This window comes from Palaemon carinicauda, chromosome 12 (assembly GCF_036898095.1).
Source record: "Palaemon carinicauda isolate YSFRI2023 chromosome 12, ASM3689809v2, whole genome shotgun sequence".
Classification (NCBI taxonomy): domain Eukaryota; kingdom Metazoa; phylum Arthropoda; class Malacostraca; order Decapoda; family Palaemonidae; genus Palaemon; species Palaemon carinicauda.
Window position 1 is genome coordinate 151063112 of NC_090736.1, and position 23170 is coordinate 151086281.

General features: G+C 44.1%; 2 protein-coding genes across 3 annotated transcripts in view; one reads left to right on the forward strand and one right to left on the reverse strand.

The window, feature by feature from the left end:
• LOC137651326 (uncharacterized) overlaps nt 1–23170 on the forward strand; it is a 53102-nt gene that overhangs the window by 19059 nt on the left and 10873 nt on the right. For both annotated transcript variants that reach the window (XM_068384608.1, XM_068384609.1), the window contains exons 3-5: nt 15375–15495; nt 17346–17548; nt 17704–17839. In XM_068384608.1, the coding sequence (XP_068240709.1) occupies nt 15375–15495; nt 17346–17548; nt 17704–17839 (460 nt within the window). The remainder of the gene's footprint in view (nt 1–15374; nt 15496–17345; nt 17549–17703; nt 17840–23170) is intronic.
• LOC137650693 (uncharacterized) lies at nt 2822–5336 on the reverse strand. The gene is made up of 2 exons (XM_068383859.1): nt 5167–5336; nt 2822–5027 (listed from the first exon to the last, which is right to left on the reverse strand). Exon 2 carries the CDS (start codon nt 4536–4538, stop codon nt 3585–3587), a length of 954 nt encoding a protein of 317 aa, XP_068239960.1. The 5' UTR covers nt 4539–5027; nt 5167–5336; the 3' UTR covers nt 2822–3584.

Below are 23170 nucleotides of genomic sequence, written 5' to 3' on the forward strand. Positions count from 1 at the left end.
ATGGGCAACTGTTCGTCAACTGTGTTTTACATTTTACTATATCCAAGAAATATTACTTGCCCATTATATACTGATTTATTTAAATATCTTCCTTGTTTTATTTAATTTAATATGAAAGTTTACATAAAGCTGACATCTCTTATTTTTCTGATGATAATAAAGGAGAGCGGCGACGTGGTGCGAGTGGCAGGTAGGAGGGAGAAGGAGAGAGAGGGATGAAAAGGAAGAGCAAAGAGATTATTGGGGGGAGATAAGACTCCCAGCTGCAACCGTGGGGAATTTAAGGGCCTGTAGGTTATTTAGATAGTGGCGTTTGAAAACCATAGGAGATTTCCAACCCGTATACTTCTTAAGGTCATCAAAATCCATAATCTGAAAGTAATTAATGGAGGTTGCTACCGACCGGATATCATGAGCATGGGGGAATGATTCCGGGTTAGCTTGCTTAATAAAGTAAAGGATTTGTTGCCTGATGCCTTGAATGGAAATAGTGCCTCCTTGTTCTCTGAGAAACAAGGGGCCAGACGAGCGGGTGGCGGTTCTAGCTAAAAAGGCCCTGAGTGTAGTGACTGGACACAGAGAAGTATCTTGGAGAAGAGGGATAATCTTCCTAGGGGACCACCTATTTTGCGGGTCCTCGTTTTTAGCTAGGAAAGCTCTGTCTGGAGAAAGGAGTACTTCGCCTGACGGGAGGAAATCTATCTTTTCAGAATTACGTGAGAGAGCTGCTAATTCCGATATTCGTGCACCTGAGGCCAAGGCCGTTAGGAATAAGGTCTTCCTAAGAAGAGTGATGTAGGAGCAGGATTCGTTATCCGTGTCTGAAGCGAGTTTTAGTACGTCGTTCAGAGACCAAGAGACCTTTTGTGGATGAACCGAAGGCCGGAGCCTAGCGCATGCCTTCGGAATAGATGAGAAATAGGAATCTGCTAGGTCAATATTGAAACCCACGAGGAAGATCTTTTTCAGAGCTGACTTAATCGTGGTTATAGTGCTAGCTGCTAGGCCCTTGTCAAATAGGGACTTAAAGAATGAGATGGCCAGATTAGAGGTCATGCGAGAATGGTCCGAATTCTTTAGGAAATCTGCTAGCTTCTTAACGGCTGAATCATACTGTCTAATTGTAGAGTCCCTTTTGTCTGATTCTATGAAGAGGACATTATCCGGGTCAATGTTTGCGTCCCTGTGGGCTGCAAACTTCATGAAATCCACAAAGTTAGGGTTTTGGCTACCCTTGAGGAATCTGACACAGTCTGAGTTTGGACTAACTGGGTCAGCTTGGGGAATGGGATCCGGAAGGGGCAGAGTTTCAACTCGAGGAGGAGAGGAAACCAACTGCTCTTTGGCCAGTGCGGTGCTACTAAAGCCACTGCCCCTTGGAAGGAGCGTAGCTTGTGTAATACTTTCATCAGAAGATTCACCGGAGGGAATAGGTAAATCTTCTTCCAATGGTTCCAATCCAGGGATAATGCGTCCATAGCATATGCCTGAGGGTCCAGGTCTGGGGTCACATAACAAGGAAGTTTGTAGTTTAGTTGTGTCGCGAATAGATCTACCTGGAGACCAGGAACCAGCCTGGAAATCCACTGGAAAGAATTCATGTCTAGAGACCATTCTGACTCCAGTGGTTTCATCCTGGATAGTGAGTCCGCTATCACGTTCTGGACTCCTGCCAGGTGAGTTGCCGATAGGAACCATTTCTTTTCTACTGCCAAGGCGAAAATCGTGACCAGGACTTGATTGAGGTTGGGAGATTTTGATCCGCTTCTGTTTATGCAGTGTACCACTGCCGTGCTGTCTGAGACTATCCTGATATGAGTGGACCGTGGAGGGGATAGCCGCTTCAGGGTCAGGAATACTGCCATGGCTTCTAGTACATTGATGTGGAAGTGTCTCATGGCGGAGGACCAGGAGCCTTGAAACATCTGTTGCTTGTAATAGCCCCCCCAACCACTCAGAGACGTGTCTGTATGAATCATCATTTGTAGAGGAGGGAATTGCAGAGGAACCAATTTGGAAAGGTTCTCTGGCTTGGACCGTGGCCAGAGTCTCTTTTTTAGGATTGAGGGGATCGCTGAGATCTTGTCTCGTAAATGTGTTGTAGCTCTCTTTCTCCAAACTCGGTTGATGTCTTTGAGTTTGGCTTTCAATAAGAGGTCTGTCACTGACGCAAATTGAAGTAAGCCGAGGATTCTTTCCAAGGCTCTTCTGGACACCTGCTTGTGTTTGAGGAAGTTCTTTGTCTTGGATGCTATCTCTCTGACCTTTTTGGGAGGAAGAGAGAGCCTGTGACTTGTGAGGTCCCATTGGATGCCTAACCATGCGAACTGGCTTGCCGGTTGCAGGCGAGACTTTTGTAAGTTGACCTTGAAACCCAGCTTGCTGAGGACTTGGATCACTTTGGCTGTAGCTTTGTTGCATTCCGGGATCGACTGTGCCCAGATGAGCCAATCGTCCAGATAGGCAACTACTTTGATCCCTTGGTTCCTGAGTTGTTCGAGCACTGTTTCCCCCAGTTTTGTAAATATCCTGGGGGCTATGCTGAGGCTGAAGGGCATGACTTTGAACGCGAAGGCCTTCTTGCCTAGGCGGAAGCCGAGGTAAGGGGAGAAGTTTCGTGCTACTGGGACGTGATAATAGGCGTCTGTAAGATCGGTAGAGGTGGTGACGGCTCCACGGGGAAGTAAGGTCCGTACCTGCGAGACTGTCAGCATACGGAACTTGTCGCAAAGAATGTAAGAATTCAGTTTTGACAAGTCCAGGACTACTCTCAACGCCGACGAATTCTTCTTGGGGACTGTGAACAGGCGCCCTTGAAATTTCAGTGACCGCACTCTCTTTATTGCCTTCTTCTTGAGTAATTCCATGGTGTATTCCTCCAAGATTGGAGTCGGTTTCTGGAAGAAGGTCACTGCTGGAGGTGGAGATACTTGTGACCATTTCCAGCCTAGGCCTTTTGAGACTATGCTGTGGGCCCAAGGACTGAAGGTCCATTGGTCCCGGAAGTGATATAGTCTCCCTCCTACCTGATTCCCTTCATTGAGAGGGGGTGAATTTAGATCCTCGTCCTCCTCGAGGACCCCTGGTTCTTGGTCCGCCTCGATGGCGGAACTGACCTCTACTCCTGTTGCTGCCTCTAGAGTATCCTCGAAAGGTACTAGAGGTTTCATAAGATGGATTGAAGGCAGGGGAGGGCATCCAAGGAGCCATGGGGTTAGGTTGGGTACCTTGGGGAGCAGGAAGGTATACAATCTGCAGTGGAGGAGCTGTTTGTGGAGAGGCCGTCTTAGAGGTAGAAGGAGTTGACGAGTGAGGGCCTGTGAATTGATGGAACTGTCCACGGTTGGTCTTGTATGGAGTAAAGCGTTGTTTCTTTTTGAAGAAAGACTGCTTCACTGTTTCCACCTTTCTTTTAGCCGAAAGACTCCATCTCACTTGCAAGTTCTGGTTAGCCCTTGCGGCATCTTGTAGGACTTTGTCTACTTCCTCCTGTGGAAACAGAGTCTTGCCCCAACAGGAGGAGGCTATGAGTCTATTTGGCTCATGCCTAATGGACGCTTCAGCCAGAACATGCTTCCTGCAGTTTATCCGGGATGTCCAGAAATCGTGCAGGTCGAACTGGAACGTTTGGAGGAGGTTCTTAGCAAACACCCGGAATAGAGTCTCATCCGGGTATACACTAGGGAGGCTAACATCTCTGTCGAGATCATGGAGTGAAGAGACCTAGCTAGTCTGTTTCTAGCGTCAAACTCGGACTTGAGAAGGTGATCCGGTAACTTGGGGAGCTTCTCAGAGAAGAGAGATGAGGCGCAGTCCGGGTCGAACTTTCCCACCGTAAAGGTAGCCGAGGCATCTTTCCAGAGGGCGGAGGCGCCCGGAAGAAGCATTGAGGTGGGGTCCGTCTCCTTAAGGACAGGCACAGGGGAGCCCTCCTTCGCTGATTGGATCGTCAACTCGGCCACTTTATCAGTAAGAGGGGATGGGACGGCTTGAGGAGTGGTGAAAATCGTATAAGAACCTTTATGGGGGGTCAGTTTGGAGGTGATGCAACCCCATTCAGCAAGAGTCCGAGTCCAAACCGCTTGAGCTTGCTCCTTAGGAAAGATTACCGTCTCTTTAGGGACTTTATCCATCCTAACAAGGGCATGTTCCTTCAACCGGACGAAACCGTTGAAGGGGAACTGAAGCCCCGGAGGGTAAAACTCAAGATCATCTAGAGGGCTGGTCCCTAATCCCTCTAGGGTTAATGCACCATCTATGTAGGGTGCATGGTGAGCGAACCTCCATGGGTTGTTCTTCTCGAAAGGAGGCAACTTAGAGGAGTCTGGGGCTACTGGAGGCGCCACCTGATTCCCCGCATGGAGTAGATTGGCCACCATATCTTTCAGCTCCGTTATTACCCCAGATTGTTGTTGCATCTGAGTCCGCACTATCTCCTTTATCATCTCTGCCAACGGGGGTTCCGAGGAACTGCCCGCCGACGAAGCCTTGGCTTTAGCGGACTTGCCTTTTTTGGAAGGTTGAGGTCTTGATCCCATAGGGATGTCAGGAGTAGTGGAAGGTCCTGGGACCGGAGATACAGAGACTGGCGAAGCTGAAGTATGAGACTTAGGTTAGTAATTGCGTAGGGGCTTCACCTTGGGTCGTACAGAGAGAGAGGGATCCAAAGTAGAAGCCTGAGGCTTATCAAAGCTGAGGAAAGAAGAGGCAGGAGAAATAGAAGACGAGAGAAAAGGGTCTGCCAACTCCGCACCACTTACCTGCTCGTCCATGGGCTCAACGTTAATATTCAGGTCAGCGACGTCTCCTGAGAGTTGATTCTTGTCCTGAGGGATAGTCGCCCTGATGGTTTCAATTATTGGCGTAGCTAAGGTTGAGGGAACCGCAGCTGAGGAGGAGCCCGGAAAGAGACGGGAGGCCATGTCTTCGTCGAGGAGGTAGGGGGATTCGGAGGGAGCATTACGCCCAAAGCCTGAAACCTAAGATCGGAGGCTCGTTCTGGTGGTCCGTAGGACATCCTCGTCGGCCTGGAAGTGGTGAGAATATTAAAGAGACTGAAGGAGAAAATACTCCAAAGTAAAAAATTTCAGTATCACAGAAAGTAACAAATTAAATTCAACACAAAATATGTTATAACCTTATAAATTAATATTGAAAAATACTCACATCGTCATTCCACAGGATTGACGAAAGGTCATAACACAACGTGCATGCCTCTGGGAACCACACCATGTAAGGGGATTGGCCCGGCTCACGGACGAAGGGGATGGCACAGTGAGCGTGAGACCGGCAGACATCGTGGCCTACCGGATCACTAAAGGAGGCGGAGCAGCCCTTGGCAGCACAGCGAACTCTCTGTAATAAAAAGGGAGACATAAGTCTGGATGCTCTCGGAAACTCTGACATAACAAGCCAAGTTATAAAGAGTCTGAGAATAATTATGTGATCTGAGGTTCGTACAAAAGAGAGCCGAAGCTCCGTTGTAATTACAGTACTATAATAAATAACAGAGTGAACCCACCCCGTAGTGCGACGGAGTAATATAGACTAAGTAAGCCGGAGCTCTTAGTAATTACATAAGAATAGTGACTAGTGATTGGGAGATCCGGTGTTAGGTCCTTGAAATAATAAATACCCATATTATATTATATATGTAAAAAAGTAGAATGATCTACGCAAGAACTCTGAAGGAGACCTCCCGGGGGGGGGGGAGAGGGAAGATGAATAAGTCGTGTGGGGAGGGCCGAAGCCGGAGTCAAAGTGCAAGGGACCACCGAGGGGACGAAACCCTGCCGGAGGAGTGCACCAGAATAACAGAAAGGTACGTGTTCCCAGCTCATGGTATGGAACTCATGGCGGAGTTGGATAAGAGTTCAGACCTAGCTCCCAAGGCCGTAGCGGGGAGAGGATGGAACTAGGGGAACTAATGATGGCTCTGGGCCATCCAAATAACCAATACAATAGACTCACACACGACAGGACCTATTTAAAACACTAGCCTCAAAATAAACTAAAAGTAACCACAAGATAAAAATGTAAATAATAAAATTAATGCGTAATTCCCGCAAGGGGAAGAGAGAGAGAAAGAGGGAGAACCCGTGATTGTATGAACAGAAAACGGGAACTCCAGCCTCTCGTACTAGGTATAACTAAATATGAGAGAGAGAGAGGGAGACACGTGACTGTATGAACAGAAAACGGGAACTCCAGCCTCTCTCTCTCGTGGTTACTATAACAAAAACTAAAACGAACCTAAAATAAAATATACATAATAGTACATGATTATAACAAAACAGTAAAATAGAGGGGAACGAAGAATAGCGAAACGAGAACGAAAAGAGTGAAAAATGGCGAAAAAATAATAACGCCAAATGGTATAATTCAACTATAATAAAGCCCCGAACGCTATCCTTCGTTCAACTAGATAATGGACTCGTAAGCGATAAAAAGAACCAAGATTAATAAAATATGGTTAAAAAAATATAAAAATATATATATGGCACAAGGCCAGGATAAAAGATAATGAACCTAAGTTGACAAAAGTACCAACGGGCAAAACAAGATAACGACGTAAGAACAAAACAATAACAATGGCTGCCAACGCCGTGGAAGGCAAAAGCCGGTCGCACTAAAAACACTAAAATGAATTAAGTTAACACTAGCCCGGTATTAAAAAGGCTGACAAAACAATCTATGGTACTTAATATTGGTGCAGGTGCAAGGAGAGCCTCGGCCATGATGAAAACTTCACGAAAACAGTGAAAAAACCAAGCGGCACAAAAAGAACAATACGACGCTTACGAAGTCCAACAGAAGGATGAAGTCCAGATGTCGCTAGTGTCGGGCGTCGGTAGAGTGGCTCAGGTAAGGTAGCTAGGGCCTCTGTTATGGCCCTTCCCTTTGATGAAGGAATTATCTAAATGGAAGACAGCCTGTGAATAGTGGTTTTCACACGCCCCTGCTTTATACACGACGCCCACTGGGTGCTCGCGCTAGGGTAGTAACCTCTGCATTCCATACTTTTAACAATAACACATCAGGGGCCGCAGGTTGCTCATGTGTGTTGTAAGGCATTCAACATATTTCGAGTTGCACCCAAAAACTCCTCAAACGTTTCGTTTTTGGGTAAAAAGTCTTTATATAGCAAAAAATAGAATTCTTCAATTTAGGATATTAACCCTTCCATGGAAATTACCGGAAATATATTTCTTTAAATATTTTATTGGGATAAAAAAGAACATAACTGACTTAGAAGCCAGGTCTCTTTTTATGGAATATGAAGAACATACGGAATTGACTTTTATATATGCTGATGGCTTCAAATCTAATGTTGGCATTGGATTTTCAGTATATAGTAGTACTTTTAATTGTAGAGGTTCACTTCTTCTAGTATTTTCTATATTAACTGCCAAATTATATGGCATTCTAACCGCATTTGAAAAAATTGCATTAGAAGAGGAGGGCAATTTTACCATTTTTAGTGATGCAAGAAGTGTCCTACAAGCTTTAGAAGTTTTTAATTCCATTAACCCTTTAGTTTTAAAGATTTTAGAGTGGCTTTTTATTATTGAGCTGAGAGCTATAACAGTTCAATTTTGCTGGGTCCCTGCACACGTAGGTGTGTCTGGAAATTAATTGGCAAATTTTCTGGCAAAGAATGCTGCAGCTGAGCTGTTACCAAAAAGGTATCCCATTCTTTTAATGAATTTTTTTTTACTTAGCATTTAGAATTTAGTTTATAATAATTGGCAACAGCATTGGGATAGTTTAGTTGAAAATAAGATGAGAGAAATAATAAATGTTATAGTACGCGTATATCCTCCTGGAGGTATGACATGATGTCCCAAAAGTGGTAGACTATTCTTTGTCGTGTCCACATTGGTCACACTCGGTTGATGACTGGCCAACAGCAGCCATATTGCGACAATTATTTGGTGCCCCTGACAGTGAGGCCTTTGTTGACCGAATGCCCCACTTTTAGCACCATAAGAAATAGTTATATGATTAAGGCTTGAGGTGAGGATGGCAGGTTCATCCTTGCCAAGATTCTTGGACACAATATGTCGTACTATGTTAGTGTTATTTTTAGATTTTATTTCAGAGGCAGGTCCTCTGAAGACTATTTAACTTTTATAAGGACATTTTTGCTTTTATTTTTAATTAGAATTTTCATTTACTTTTATCTTTTATTTTCTATATATATAAAATAATATCTATGTCAATGACTCCTAGTCAATCAATCAATCATGTTTCCCCCTTCCGTCCTATGGTCCAAAAGAGCATTTTTTTCCTCAGGGTCCCTCTCGAAGCCTGTGTTTAGTAGGGTTTCCCGCCTACTAACAGTGAATATCCTTTTTATTAAAGGTACGAGGGTTCGTGTTTGTACTTTGCTTTTTTTCTCAACTATACAAACCTGGCTCCTTTAAATGTTCACTACCCACCTTGTCCTTCCCGCAAACCAGAGGTTTGTACCTTCAAAGTGACGATTTGGGCCATGCGGGAGAACTGCGTAAGCCTCCTTTCTCTTTCATACTCCTACTCTCCCACACAGGTTGCATTGCTTTTCTCTCAGCAGGGTCAGCGGATACTGACTTGCTCCATTTTAAAAATGTTATTTTCATTAGTAAAATAAATTTTTGAATATACTTACCCGATAATCATGTAGCTGTCAACTCTGTTGCCCGACAGAATTCTATGGAGGGATACGCCAGCTATCACAATACTAGAAGGGGGTGTTCTTACCAGCGCCACCTGTGGCCAGGTACTCAAGTACTTCTTGTTGACACCTCCTCAATTATTCCTCGGTCCCACTGGTTCTCTATGGGGAGGAAGGGAGGGTCAATTAAATCATGATTATCGGGTAAGTATATTCAAAAATTTATTTTACTAATGAAAATAACATTTTTCAATATTAAACTTACCCGATAATCATGTAGCTGATTCACACCCAGGGGGGTGGGTGAAAACCAGTGTACAAGATTAAAGGATAGCTAAGTATCCCATATTTCATATAACAGTTATCTCAAATAACAATGAAATAATAAGTACCTGGTAAGGAAGTCGAATTGAACCGTTACTCTGTCTCTTTTTTAAGTTCGACTTCCTTACTGAGCGCAGCGTTCCTCTTGGAGGCTGAATCAACCCAAAGGTGCTAAAGTATACAGGGCTGCAACCCATACTAAAGGACCTCATCACAACCTTTAACCTCGGCGCTTCTCAAGAAAGAATTGACCACCCGCCAAATCAACAAGGATGTGGAAGGCTTCTTAGCCGACCGAACAACCCATAAAAAGTATTCAAGAGAAAGGTTAAAAAGTTATGGAATTATGGGAATGTAGTGGCTGAGCCCTCGCCTACTACTGCATTCGTTGCTACGAATGGACCCAGGGTGTAGCAGTACTCGTAAAGAGACTGGACATCTTTGAGATAGAATGATGCGAACACTGACTTGCTTCTCCAATAGGTTGCATCCATAACACTCTGTAGAGAACGGTTCTGTTTGAAGGCCACTGAAGTAGCCACAGCTCTCACTTCATGTGTCCTTACCTTCAGCAAAGCAAGGTCTTCTTCCTTCAGATGAGAATTTGCTTCTCTAATCAGAAGCCTGATGTAGTAAGAAACTGAGTTCTTAGACATTGGTAGAGAAGGCTTCTTGATAGCACACCATAAGGCTTCTGATTGTCCTCGTAATGGTTTTGACCTTCTTAAATAGTACTTAAGAGCTCTAACAGGGCAAAGTACTCTCTCTAGTTCGTTCCCCACCATGTTGGACAGGTTTGGGATCTCGAACGACTTAGGGCAAGGACGGGAAGGAAGCTCGTTTTAGCCAAAAAAAAAAAACGAGCCGCAAGGAACATGTAGCCGTTTCAGATGTGAAACCTATGTTCCTGCTGAAGGCGTGGATCTCACTTACTCTTTTACCTGTTGCTAAGCACACGAGGAAAAGAGTTTCTAATGTGAGGTCCTTAAAAGGGGCTGATTGGAACGGTTCAAATCCTGATGACATTAGGAACCTTAGGACCACGTCTAGATTCCAGCCTGGAGTGGACAACCGACGTTCCTTTGAGGTCTCAAAAGACCTAAGGAGGTCCTGTAGATCTTTGTTGGAGGAAAGATCCAAGCCTCTGTGGCGGAAAACCGCTGCCAACATACTTCTGTAACCCTTGATCGTAGGAGCTGATAGGGATTTTACGTTCCTAAGATGTAACAGGAAGTCAGCAATCTGGGTTACAGTGGTACTGGTTGAGGAAAACTGCATTGGCCTTGCACCAGCTTCGGAAGACTTCCCATTAAGACTGATAGACTCTGAGAGTGGATGTCGTCCTTGCTCTGGCAATCGTTCTGGCTGCCTCCTTCGAAAAGCCTCTAGTTCTTGAGAGACTTTCGATAGTCTGAAGGCAGTCAGACGAAGAGCGTGGAGGTTTGGGTGTACCTTCTTTACGTGAGGTTGACGCAGAAGGTCCACTCTAGGAGGAAGAGTCCTGGGAAACGTCGACCAGCCATTGCAGTACCTCGGTGAACCCTTCTCTCGCGGGTCAGAGGGGAGCAACCAACGTCAACCGTGTCCCTTTGTGAGAGGCGAACTTCTGAAGTACCCTGTTGACAATCTTGAACGGCGGGAATGCATACAGGTTGAGATGGGACCAATCCAGCAGAAAGGCATCCACGCGAACTGCTGTTGGGTCTGGAATCGGAGAACAATACAAGAGGAGCTTCTTGGTCATCGAGGTAGCGAATAGAACTATGGTTGGCAGACCCCACAGGGCCCAAAGTCTGCTGCAAACATTCTTGTGAAGGGTCCACTCTGTGGGGAAGACCTGACCCTTACGGCTGAGGCGATCTGCCATGACATTCATATCGCCCTGAATGAGCCTCGTTACCAGCGTGAGCTTTCGATCTTTGACCAAATGAGGAGGTCCCTTGCGATCTTGAACAACTTCCTCGAATGAGTCCCTCTCTGCTTGGAGATGTAAGCCAAGGCTGTGGTGTAGTCGGAGTTCACCTCCACCACCTTGTAAGCTGGAGGGACTTGAAGTTTATCAAGGCCAGATGAACTGCCAACAACTCCTTGCAATAGATGTGAAGTGTCCTTTGCTCCTGATTCCATGTTCCCGAGCATTCCTGTCCGTCCAGTGTCGCACCCCAGCCCGTGTCCGATGCGTCCGAGAAGAGACGGTGGTCGGGGGTCTGAACAGCCAAAGGTAGACCTTCCTTGAGAAGAATGCTGTTCTTCCACCACGTTAGAGTAGACCTCATCTCTTCGGAAACAGGAACTGAGCCCGTCTCTAGCGTCATGTCCTTTATCCAGTGAGCAGCTAGATGATACTGAAGGGGGCGGAGGTGGAGTCTCCCTAACTCGATGAACAGGGCCAGCGATGAAAGTGTCCCTGTTAGACTCATCCCCTGCCTGACTAAGCATCGGTTCCTTCTCAGCATGCTCTGGATGCATTCTAGGGCTTGGAAGATCCTTGGGGCCGACGGACAAGTCCAAAAAGCTCGACTCTGAAGATCCATACCCAAGGAAACAATGGTCTGGGATGGAACGAGCTGAGACTCCTCAAAATTGACCAGGAGGCCCAGTTCCTTGGTCAGATCCATAGTCCATTTGAAAATCTCCAGACAGCGACGACTTGTGGGAGCTCTTAAAAGCCAGTCGTCTGACGGAGCCGGACACAAGATCATGATACTGCTGCACAGTCTGTAAACTGACAATCATGGGCAAGCGAGGAAGTACAGTGACAACCCGAATCTGTCTAGACTATCTGGGTCGTACAGACAACTCCTTAACGGGTTGCTGAGGTTGCCGCACTGCGTCACAACAAGTCCCTTCTGTTGGTTGTTGAACGTCTTCCCCGTGACACATTGACTCCGTAAACAAAAATCCTCTAACAAGGACTAAGCTTGGACTGCATGTCATGCAACACAGCTCAAGGTCTATGGGAGCAGGTGTGGTAACAGACGGGATTAGCGGCTGAAGTGAAACCATTACCTTCCCTGTAAGCATGTTATGCTTAAATAAAAGTCCATAAGAGGTTATGCAGCTAAAGGCTCCCTCCAAATGACAAAGTCCTCAAGGGAATATCAGAAGGAGGGAGAAAAGAACTTTCTCATCTACAGGGACCTTATCCTAGAAAAGCTAAGTTCTCTGAGTGAGGGTTCACTGGTGCAAAAGCAGCAGACTAGAAGGCAATGTTATGAAACTGCTTGACAGTCTAGTGAGTTGGCAACAACCCAAGATATGTTGAGAAGCATGCGGTAAGGTATGCAGAGCATGATGAATGCAGAGTATGCTGTATGCAGAGCATGCTGTATGTAGAGCATGTTGTATGCATAGCATGCTGAAAGCAGAGCATGCTGTATGCAGAGCATGTTGTATGCAGAGCATGCTGAATGCAGAGCATGCTGAATGCTGAGCATGTAGTAAGCAGAGCCTGCTGTAAGCAGAGCCTGCTGTAAGGAAAGCAGAGCGTGTGCATGGCGTTTAACATTTCTCAGAAATTCCATGACCAGTGCTAGAGTGCTTTATGCATGCTTGCATGGGATTTAAAAATCAACATAATGTTTACCTTACATTCATAACTCATGATTCATATTGTTGCCATGGTTAGAAAATGGAGGTAAGGTATGCTGAACAGCAGAGTCAGAACGAGCTGGAACAACAACAGTGGAAGGTGCAGAATCAGGGTGCACGGGTTGAGCTCGGTGCAGCAGCTGAGGAGACTGACTCACAGGTGGAAGAGGTTGTACCTCCACCGAGAGTTGCACCACCGGTGGAGCAGCCAGGGGAGGAGGAGGAAGAGTGGGGTAATCCTCCTGATCCCAAACCGAAGGTTGCCTTAAAGAAGGCTGAGGCTGAACAACACTGGGAACAGCGAACACAGAAAGAGGTTCAACATCGTACGCCTGGCAGATGGTGCTGCGACTGGGTGCAGCGAGTGCAGGCGGGTTGAGCACAGGCTGAAAGGGTGCAGGGGAGGTGCAACACTCTCAGCCCGACACTCACACAACAGGTCCGAAAGCTGTGCTTGCATGGACTGTAGTAGAGTCTACAACATCGTACGCCTGGCAGATGGTGCTGCGACTGGGTGCAGCGAGTGCAGGCGGGTTGAGCACAGGCTGAACGGGTGCAGGGGAGGTGCAACACTCTCAGCCCGACACTCACACAACAGGTCCGAAAGCTGTGCTTGCATGGACTGTAGTAGAGTCTACAACATCGTACGCCTGGCAGATGGTGCTGCGACTGGGTGTAGCGAGTGCAGGCGGGTGCAGCACAGGCTGAACGGGTGCAGCCGGTTGGTGCACCACCGGTGCAGGCGGGTGCAGCACAGGCTGAACGGGTGCAGGCGGTTGGTGCACCACCGGTGCAGGAGGAGGAGGAGGTGCAACACTCTCAGCACGACACTCACGCATCAGGTCCGAAAGCTGTGCTTGCATGGACTGTAGTAGAGTCCACAACATCGTACGCCTGGCAGGTGGTACTGCGATCAGGCGGAGCGAGCATAGGGGGGGGGGAGTGTAGGCGCACTCTCAGCCCGACAAACTGATGACTGAGGAGAGACAGAGCTAACCCAATGACTGCATCCGGGTTGTTGAACTTTACTTCGTACGTCTGGCATAGGTCTGGACTTTACGTTTAAGAGGTCTTGAGACCTGAGACCAGCGTAACTCTGCCTTTATTTTCTCCTCTAAATCTCTTCTGCAGACGAGCAAATTAAGGGCTCAATCGTCTGCGGGTGGGAGTGACGGTCTCGGTAAGACACGCCCACAACCACCGAGGATACTTCTGTGCGCCGATCAAGGCCTGCCGAACCCTTATGCCCTTCGACATTGCTTCTCCCCTGGGCTTGGGAGCTTGCAAGAGGTCCCGGACTGGGAGGACGACTGGCGCGCACAAAAGTACCCTCACGCATAACACTGACATACTTTGCACTAATCACTTATCACTTTGATTTCTGTTTGCACTTATTTCACTGAACTCGAAACTTTAAGTGGTTTGTACCTGAAACACGCAATTCTATCCTTCTCAAAAGTTAGTAATTGCGAAAACAGAATTACAATGTAACAGAAAAATCTAATGAAAGAAAATTCAGTGGCTGGAAAGAGACTAAACACTAGATCACTCTAGAAACGTTTAGTTTCTTCCCCTAAAGAGACTAGGGATAAGAGCAAAACGATAACGACGTTACTCGTACGCCTGGCAGGCTTGAGGGAAACGTTTATCCTCTTTCTCCCTCCGTCTCTATCTCTCTCTCTCTCTCTCTCTCTCTCTCTCTCTCTCTCTTGACTTAGAACCTGAGAGAAGAGCCCAATCATATATATCGTTAAAACATATTATTGTTAAAGGAAAAAACTGAAATATTTCCCAAAAAGAAAAGCTCCTTATTAGGATCAAAACCACTAAGTTAAGAAAGAATGAACAAAACGCTAGAAACGGTTACTCCCCACTGCAATGTGAAACCGTGAACATTCTTTCTCTATCGTAACGATAGAGTGCAAGTTGAAACGCTCCGAACGTCAACAACTGCCGAGACAAACAAAACGTTAGTTCAACTTTGAAAAAATACGAGACTATCAAAGAAATTCTTTCAAAGACCCTAAAATAGTATAATATGTTAACAGGTAAAACCGAAATGACGGGCTCACGATAATTAACTTCGGTACCAAGAAAAGACCGCCTACTATTAGGAAGGTCGAATATAAACAAATATAAAAATTAATTTTAATAAGTTTATAATAAAAGGAAGTTAATCGAAGAGGCCTATAAGAGGCGGAGAGATATAAAATAAATCTATAACTTTTGTTAAGCAAAATTAAGAAAGAGAGTCTATACTCTCTTAGACACCAACACTTCCGTCTAAGGGAAGGGTCGGCCATTGAAAGGTGAACGAGAGTTCATACTCTCTTCGTCACCAAAATTAATCAAATTAATTCCAAAAGCTAACTAAGCTAAAATAGAAGTTTCCAGTAAAGCGACAGCCGAAATCAAAGAGAAATACTTCACCAAAGTCGTGAAAATACTCCAAGAACATAAGCGTATCCCAGAACGTCTTGTTAGAAGCACGACAGAGGAATAATTGAGGAGGTGTCAACAAGAAGTACTTGAGTACCTGGCCACAGGTGGCGCTGGTAAGAACACCCCCTTCTAGTATTGTGATAGCTGGCGTATCCCTCCATAGAATTCTGTCGGGCAACAGAGTTGACAGCTACATGATTATCGGGTAAGTTTAATATTGAAAAAGACTAGTTTGTATAGTCAGGATAAATACAAATTACTAAAATTTGAGATATTACTTTACAAATTTGTGATTTTCTTTTATTTATAGTTTGTACAGTATTTCTTATAAGTGTTATTTTGTTTTTTTCTCACTTTATAGATGGGATCCAGTCATCATATGGCAATATGAGCTACCACAAAGAAAGAAAAAGAATAAAAAGGCTGTGGATAGAACCCAATTGTACACTGAAGCTTCAATGCCTATACCACAACCGCCTTGGGTAAGTTGTTCAGTTTGCTATCTTGAGATTTCTTTAAAAAAGAAAGTGCAATTTTTGCCATTAAGAAAGAAGAGAGATAGAGGAAAATATTTTCTCTATAAAACAAACAAATCTATACAGTATAAGCTGTTTGGTAAGAATGGCTAAAAGTAGAATACCCTCGTCAGGTGTTGCTTAGTTAAGCGTGAAAGGGTTCAACGAGAATGAAGAAAGATATGGGAAAGTAGCATATATACAGTGAATGATGATCTTACTTAAATATCAACCTATTCTATATATCTATTTAGGTGCCATGTCTTTGACATGGGCTGTCAGTTGCCTCCACATGGTCCTGTTTCTAGCTCTGTATAAATTATCCAGCTGTTACATACTCATTTACATCTTCCAGTAAACTGTCCAGAAAATTTTTCTTTTGCCAACCTCTTAATCTTCTCTCTATCTTTCCTTAAGGCACAAAAGTTCAATCTTTTCTCTTCTTATTATATATCCCAGATAGTCCATTTGCCGCCGCCTTATCACTTTCAGAAGTGCTCTCGCTTGATGCACTCTACACACCTATTCAGAACATAAAGTCAACTTGTCCCCCAATTGTTAGCCTTGCCTGGAATTCTTGTCAAAGAATACACCCCTTCATAATCTGACCTACCTAATAAATAAAACTAAAATTATCTTGTAATCTATTTAGTTTTATACCCTAAATCAAGTGAACTTCTCATTATACGCAGTTTAGTTTTATAGTCTGTTAATCTGGTGTAGCCATGTATTTAGGGTTGCCTTTATTATTATTATTATTATTATTATTATTACTTGCTAAGCTACAACCCTAGTTGGAAAAGCAGGATGCCATAAGGCCAGGGGACCCTGCAGGGAAAATAGCCCAGTGAGGAAAGGAAACAAGGGAAAAAATTTAAGAACAGTAACAACATTGAAATAAATAATTCTTATAGAAACTATAGAAATTTTAACAAAACAAAAGGAAGAGAAATTAGATAGAATAGTGTGCCCGAGTGTACCATCAAGCAAGAGAACTCTAACCCGAGACAGTGGAAGACCATGGTACAGAGGTTATGGTACTACCCAAGACTAGAGAACAATGGTTTGATTTTGGAGTGTCCTTCTCCTAGAAGAGTTACTTACCATTGCTAAAGAGTCTCTTCTACTCTTAACAAGAGGAAAGTACCCACTGAACAATTATAGTGCAGTAGTTAACCCCTTGGGTGAAGAAGAATTGTTTGGTAATATCAGTGTTGTCAGGTGTATGAGCGCAGAGGAGAGTCTGTAAAGAATAGGCCAGACTATGCGGTGTATGTGTAGGCAAAAGGAAAGTGAACCATAACCAGAGAGAAGAATCCAATGTAGTACTGTCTGACCAGTCAAAGGACGCCATAACTCTAGCAGTAGTATCTCAACGGGTGGCTGGTGCCCTGGCCAACCTACTACCTACTACCGAGTAACAATATTCATTTTGTGTTAAAAATAGAAAATATCACAATGTACAGTTAGTTGCTGAAGGTATTAGTCGATCACATATAGACAGTGGGTATTTGCTTCAGTGGGTTAAGAATTGACACTACGCAGATTTCTTGCTCTTCTCGGGTATTTCTTGTTACCCAACCCTCACAAAGACGGAGGGCTGATGGTATAAAAAAAGAAGAGACTGTTTAAAGAATACTCTATAGTTTTATGGTAAGATAACTTTCATACATAGAAATCTAACATCAGACTGTACTGTCAGCCATGGATTTCTTACTGATTGTAGTTGACTGTTATACAGTACAGTACTGTACATTAGATTTTATTTTAGGGCATAATCATCCTAGCCATTCCAGCAGTTTTTGTATTCATTGCAGAAGGAAATGAAGAAATTCCGTGACTGGTGGTGGAACAACAGCGCATTAGGTAGTTTGGATTCTTCATTACGTTGTAGAATAATTGATGCCATAGAACGCTTGAGCTGGACCTCAGCTACAGAAGAAGAATACGTTTTATTTTTGCTACTTCGCCTGTGTGTCGATACAAGAATTGAGATTGGCAATAGATTTCAGATTGCCAGGTAAGTGGAAGTTTAAGGTAATTGTCTGTTTTATCTCTTGTTAGAATTAGTACCTTATGTTACTAAACTTTGGTGATGTACTCAGAAAACCCAGAAACTGTTGTTATATATGTAACATAGTACTGTAAATATGCTAATCAACAGCATTTTTTCAGCGAGTGGTGTTTTGATTTGTCACAAGTTATCAGTCAGTTGGGTCCTTTCCCAGTCCAGAAGCTTTTTGTCACCTATGATGCACTTGGGATAAAACCTGTCCTCACAGCCCTCGTCCAGCAGTCACCACATTTACAGGTAATCATTTCCTCAGTCATCTACTTCTAACTTATAGTACTATTTGGCATAGTGTGATTTGGAAATAAAGTTCCTCGACTTAAAAACAAATCCTATTTAAATCATAAATCTTGGCTATTGTATCAAGAGTTCATACTGAAATACTGTAATTAAAAAATATAATTTAATGCAGTAAGCAAGGCGACATTTGCAATATGAAACAGGAATATTTGTTGACTTTAACAGCTGAAAATTGTAGGCATGTGAGTTAGGCGAACCCTACCCTAGGCCAAGATTTAATAAAATTTTACTTACAAACAGTTTCTTGGAACCTTTTAACCCTCCTATCCCCAGTGGACATACTGGTACGTTTCACAAAACTCATCCCTTAACCCCCATGGACGTACCGGTACGTCCTTGCTAAAAACTGCTATTTGCATTTTTTTTTTTGCATATTTTTGATAACTGTTTGAAAAACTTCAGGCATTTTCCAAAATAATGAGACCAACCTGACCTCTCTATGACGAAAATTAAGGCTGTCAGTGCAATCTAAAAAAAAAAAAAATATTGCAAAACGTGCTTGAAAAAGAAAGTTCCAAATAGCATTGGGGGTAAAAGGGTTAAGTTAGTAAGCTGAGGACTTTCTGTACTGTACTTGATAAATTTTTAGGCTTTACAGTTATTCTTCTTGAACTTCATTTTTGTATCTTTTCTTTGGTCCTTTTCATTTATCTGGATAGATCAAAGAAACATCCCGTGATTTACAGGTATATGGTATATAAACAACTCCATTTGAGGGGTTCTTATGTATCCATTGTTATTTCCTTAAGAGTACAGTACTGTACAGTATATAAATTTCCACAATTTCTATAATTTGATTAATCAAGCAAAAGATGAAGAATTTTAATTAAAGGAATACAATACATGAAATATGCTTCTCAGAGATTTAAAAGTTAAGTTTTTTATAGTTACTATTAAATGATATACAGTAGAATAATGTATGAAAGACGTAACCCTTCTGCATTTTGAGAGTACAGTACTAGAAAATTTCCTGGTGGCCAGGTGTAGAAACTTTCAAGCATGTGAAGTATTGAAGAGAAGATACATTGGATGTACAGTAATGCTCAAATTAAAGGAAAAAAATGTGTATATACCTGCTTTTGAAAGGCCATTACTAGCTCTTCTCACCTTGATCCCAGGTTGAAAATATTAAAAATATTTAAGAAAATCTACTTTGTTCAGACACTAATACAGACCAATGCTATTTATTGGGGATATTACTTTCGGCAAAGCTGAAGGATGAGCCATAAGAATTTTAGCGAGGGTTAGCTATCCATCCGCCAACTAGTGGAGGGTGTTGGGGGTAATCTGCTACCCCACTCACTCACACACCTGGGCTGAATAACCACTTTTGCTGTAGCTTGGTGGAGAACAGACGCTGCTGCTCTCCTCCTCCTGTTTGACTTGCCATTGTTAACTTGATTGCTTTTTAAGCTTTTTCTTTTCAGCGTGTTTGTGTTTTCTCCTTGACCGTCATCATGTGGACTTGTCCAGGACCTAAGGGCCGCTCCTGCGGAACTTTCATGTCCTCTTGTTAATACGGACCCACATTCGTTGTGTCCGTCCTGCTGAGGGTGGCATTGGGATCCAAGACAACACCTCCCCTGAATGCGGGGAGAGGTTTGGCCACCGGTGCATAAGTCCAAGAGAGATTCTTTGCCTTCGGGGTCTTCCTCTTAGTTGAAGAAACCTTGGACTTCTTGACACCCCAATCTCTTCTTGATTTAGTAGGAGCGTAGACCAGCTAACACCAGGTCAACCTCGGGGTTTGAGGGACAGGACTGCTTTCCCTAGAGAAGCAGTTCTGCCCTTCCTTTCAAGCAGAGACTTCTCTTTCTCTAACGTATTGCAGGTTTGGCTGTAGCGGAGTATGACCAGTCCCCTGTCAAAGGAGGGGTTGGTGGAACTCCTTTAACTTGGTGCTGAGAGGAAGCATTCACCAGTTTCCTTTGAGGTGGAAACCTTTTCACCCTCGAGTGTGGCATAGCATGATCCCGGATTATATTCTACCTTGACCGCCTAAGGATCCCGCTCCTCGCCTAATCTTTTATTTTTTTACTTGCAATAAACGATATCGGTGTCAATGACCTCAGATGTCAGGATGGCAGAAAACCTCAAATCAATCATTCAATCAATCAATTGTGGCTATCACTTCTCGCCTCGTCTCTCGTCATCGACAGTCTTGCAATCAGCCAGTACGTACTCACCACTTGCCTGCTTCTATGGATTCTCTTTTGCCGTTTGCCACCCCTGCAGCATTCGCGGATGTCTTGTCACTTGTCAGCTGTTCGTTATTCGCCAGTTCACAAGTGTTCACCCTCAGGCCGTTCGCAGACCTCTCGGCGCTCGCCTACTTGCCGTTTGCCAACTCATCGTTCGCCTAGTTGGCTTCCGACCCGCAAGCATCAATTGCCAGGATTGGATCATCACTGCCAAAGCGCGATCGCCACTCCTTCATTTAATACTCACAGATCAGCTTGTGATTGTCACTCGCCTGCTCAGGAAACTCAGCCAACGCGTGATTGCCGCTTGCCAGCTCAGGACACTCAACCAATGCGTAATTGTTGCTCACTATCTCAGGACGCTCAACCAACGAGTGATTGCCACAGAGACGACTCCTGTCATCCTTCCCTTGAGAGTTCTCCACTCCGTCAAGAGGAGCCTTTTGTTAACAGGTATAGTCCTGAGCCTTCGCGGCTTAGAGAGACTCGTTCCCTCATTGCTATGTCTGTTTTTACAGTTTCAGGTCAGAGAGCCTCCCTACCTGAGAAGGAATCTCTTCATACCTGCAGGGACCAGCTACCTTCAAAGGATCTCCTGTATGGTGGACGCCCGGTCCTGTTCCCTTCCAAGAGGGAATTTTCGAAGGTCCAGCAACCCTCCACGTATAGAGCCCCTCGCTCATCCATGTCTGAGCTAGAAGCCATGCTGGTGTTAATTATACCAGCTAAGGATCCTAATCGTACATCTTTACAGGCTCCTAAACCCAGACCTCCAACACCCAGCCTTGCGAGGAATCTTCCCGCCGGTACTGCATTCAGCAAGGAATCCTCCTGGTTTGACGCCCTAGTCATCTAGATAGTCAAGGCAGTGCAGTCAATCACCAACACGCTAAGTATTCCTTTGGAGAGGTCAGCTCCCCCGTCTACAGCCTCCCTTCCGTCTGACCCCAGACATGCATCCGCAGGGCCAGCCTAACTTAGGCCCCTTTCCTCTCAAGAGGAAGCGAGGAGCAGCTGAGTTGAGTGCGGAATGCCAATAGGACTTCGCAAGTGCAGTTGACACTGATAATAACGACAGCAGAAGAGGAGGATGGTACATCCGACTCCTCCTCGGGGGGATACACTATATCATCATCTAAGCCAAGGTTCTCAGTCGGCGAGAGAGATGTTGTTCATAGAATGGATTCGCCTTCCCACATCGAGATGGCTCCTCCGGAACTACGTTCAGTCTGGAAGAAGCCATCCCACTCGGATGTATTTTCCTCGTCAAGAGAGGGGCAGATGGAGAAAACACCCCAAACCTTCACTCCTAGAGGAGTATTTTCCATCCCGCAAGGAGTCGAAAGACTTGAAGACAATTCCGAGTAGGTTTGTGGAAGCGTCAAACGACCTTCACCGCCCACTACCTGCAAGACATAACCCACGGGAACATGGAGACATTCTCCACTGGTCCTATGGTGGCTGCACAAGTGGTTTAAAGATCTCTGGCTCCATGATGGACAAGCAGCTGATGGTTGAGGGCATAGGTTACCTGGTATTTGTATGGGATGAATGCATGAAAATTACCGGCTCTTTCTTTATTTCATCTTCCCCTCTCTTGAGTAATCGCCACCCTGGGTCCTCTGAAAAACTTGCCTCACCTGTCAGCAGGTAAAACCATCTTCCTTGTGTAACCTAGTATTGAAATAATACTTGTTGCATCCCTATACCTCTAGCAACGGAGGATTGGGTAATGTTAATGGTACCCTTGGAAGATTCCTATGACTCGGAGAACTCTTACTTAAACAGTCACATAGGTAGTATCACAAGCACACAACTTGCATAGGCCACTAGCCGTGCGTAGCACAGTGTTTAGTGAGTTATAGAGTTTCTACTAGCTGCATACAGAGCACGTACAGAGAAACCCCGGGTCAATGCCAGGAAGCCAGTTGGTACGGACTTCCACCTTCCTAAGGTGTAAGTCATCCTCTAAGAATAACGTTGGTTAATATTAGTGTTGGAACAATTGACAAATTTGGAAGATATTTGTATTTTTCCTAACAATACAAACCTGTAGTTATTTATACAGATTGGCCCGCCAGCACCTATCCCCTAGAAGTCCCATCTGCAAGCAGAAGTGGTTACTCAGCTCAGGTGTGTGAGTGAGCTGGGTAGCAGACTAACCCCCCCCCCACCCAACACCCCCCCTCTAACTAGCGGGTGGATGGTTAACCCTCGCTCAAAGTCTTATGGCTCGTCTTTCAGCTTTGCCAAAAGTAATATCTCCTATCAAATAGCTACAGGTTTGTATCATTAGGAAAAATACAAATTACTTATAAATTTTTCATATTTTTAGCCAGTTTAGAAAAGTTTGTAATCCTTTATTTGATACCTGCCATTAAACTTTGAATGGTTTCTTCATATTATTTTGCTGATATTCATCTAGTTTTTTTTTTATTCATTTTGAGGAGTATGTAACTTTGCTTTACTGTCAAGAGTTTAAATGCCTCTATAATAGATAATTGAAGAAGGGGAAGAGTTTGCCAAGATTTTTTTCAGGTTTAATGGTTATAAATTATGGTAGAATAATATAAGAGATTCTCTAAGAGCCCATGTCTCGCAAAATATGGGGGATCCTAATAAACAAACTAACAGAGATTCATCTTATTATAATTGTGGTTGAGAATGTAATATGGGACTTGGCAAAGTTTTAGCATATGAAAGCAAAGTCAAAATATATGAAGGGCTACTGAGCAAAGTTAAAAAAAAAAAAAAAAAAAAAGTATGGTTATCAGCTGTTAGTGAATAGGAAGAAAAAGAGTCTGTAGCAATGATTGGCAAAAAATTATAAAGCACTTCATATGTTGAAAATGTTAGAATAGAATTGTTATGGCTGAATAGTGTGGAGAGATGTAAATCTTCAGAGGAACATGAAACGTAGGAGTGCAGAATTGATATGAAATGGAAAAGCCTTAATATAGATCTTGATAAAGCAAGATTTGTGTGCAAGGCATCTCCACTCTTGAAGAGACATTGCAGTATACTATACTATACTATACTATACTATACTATATACTATTACCTTTGATCC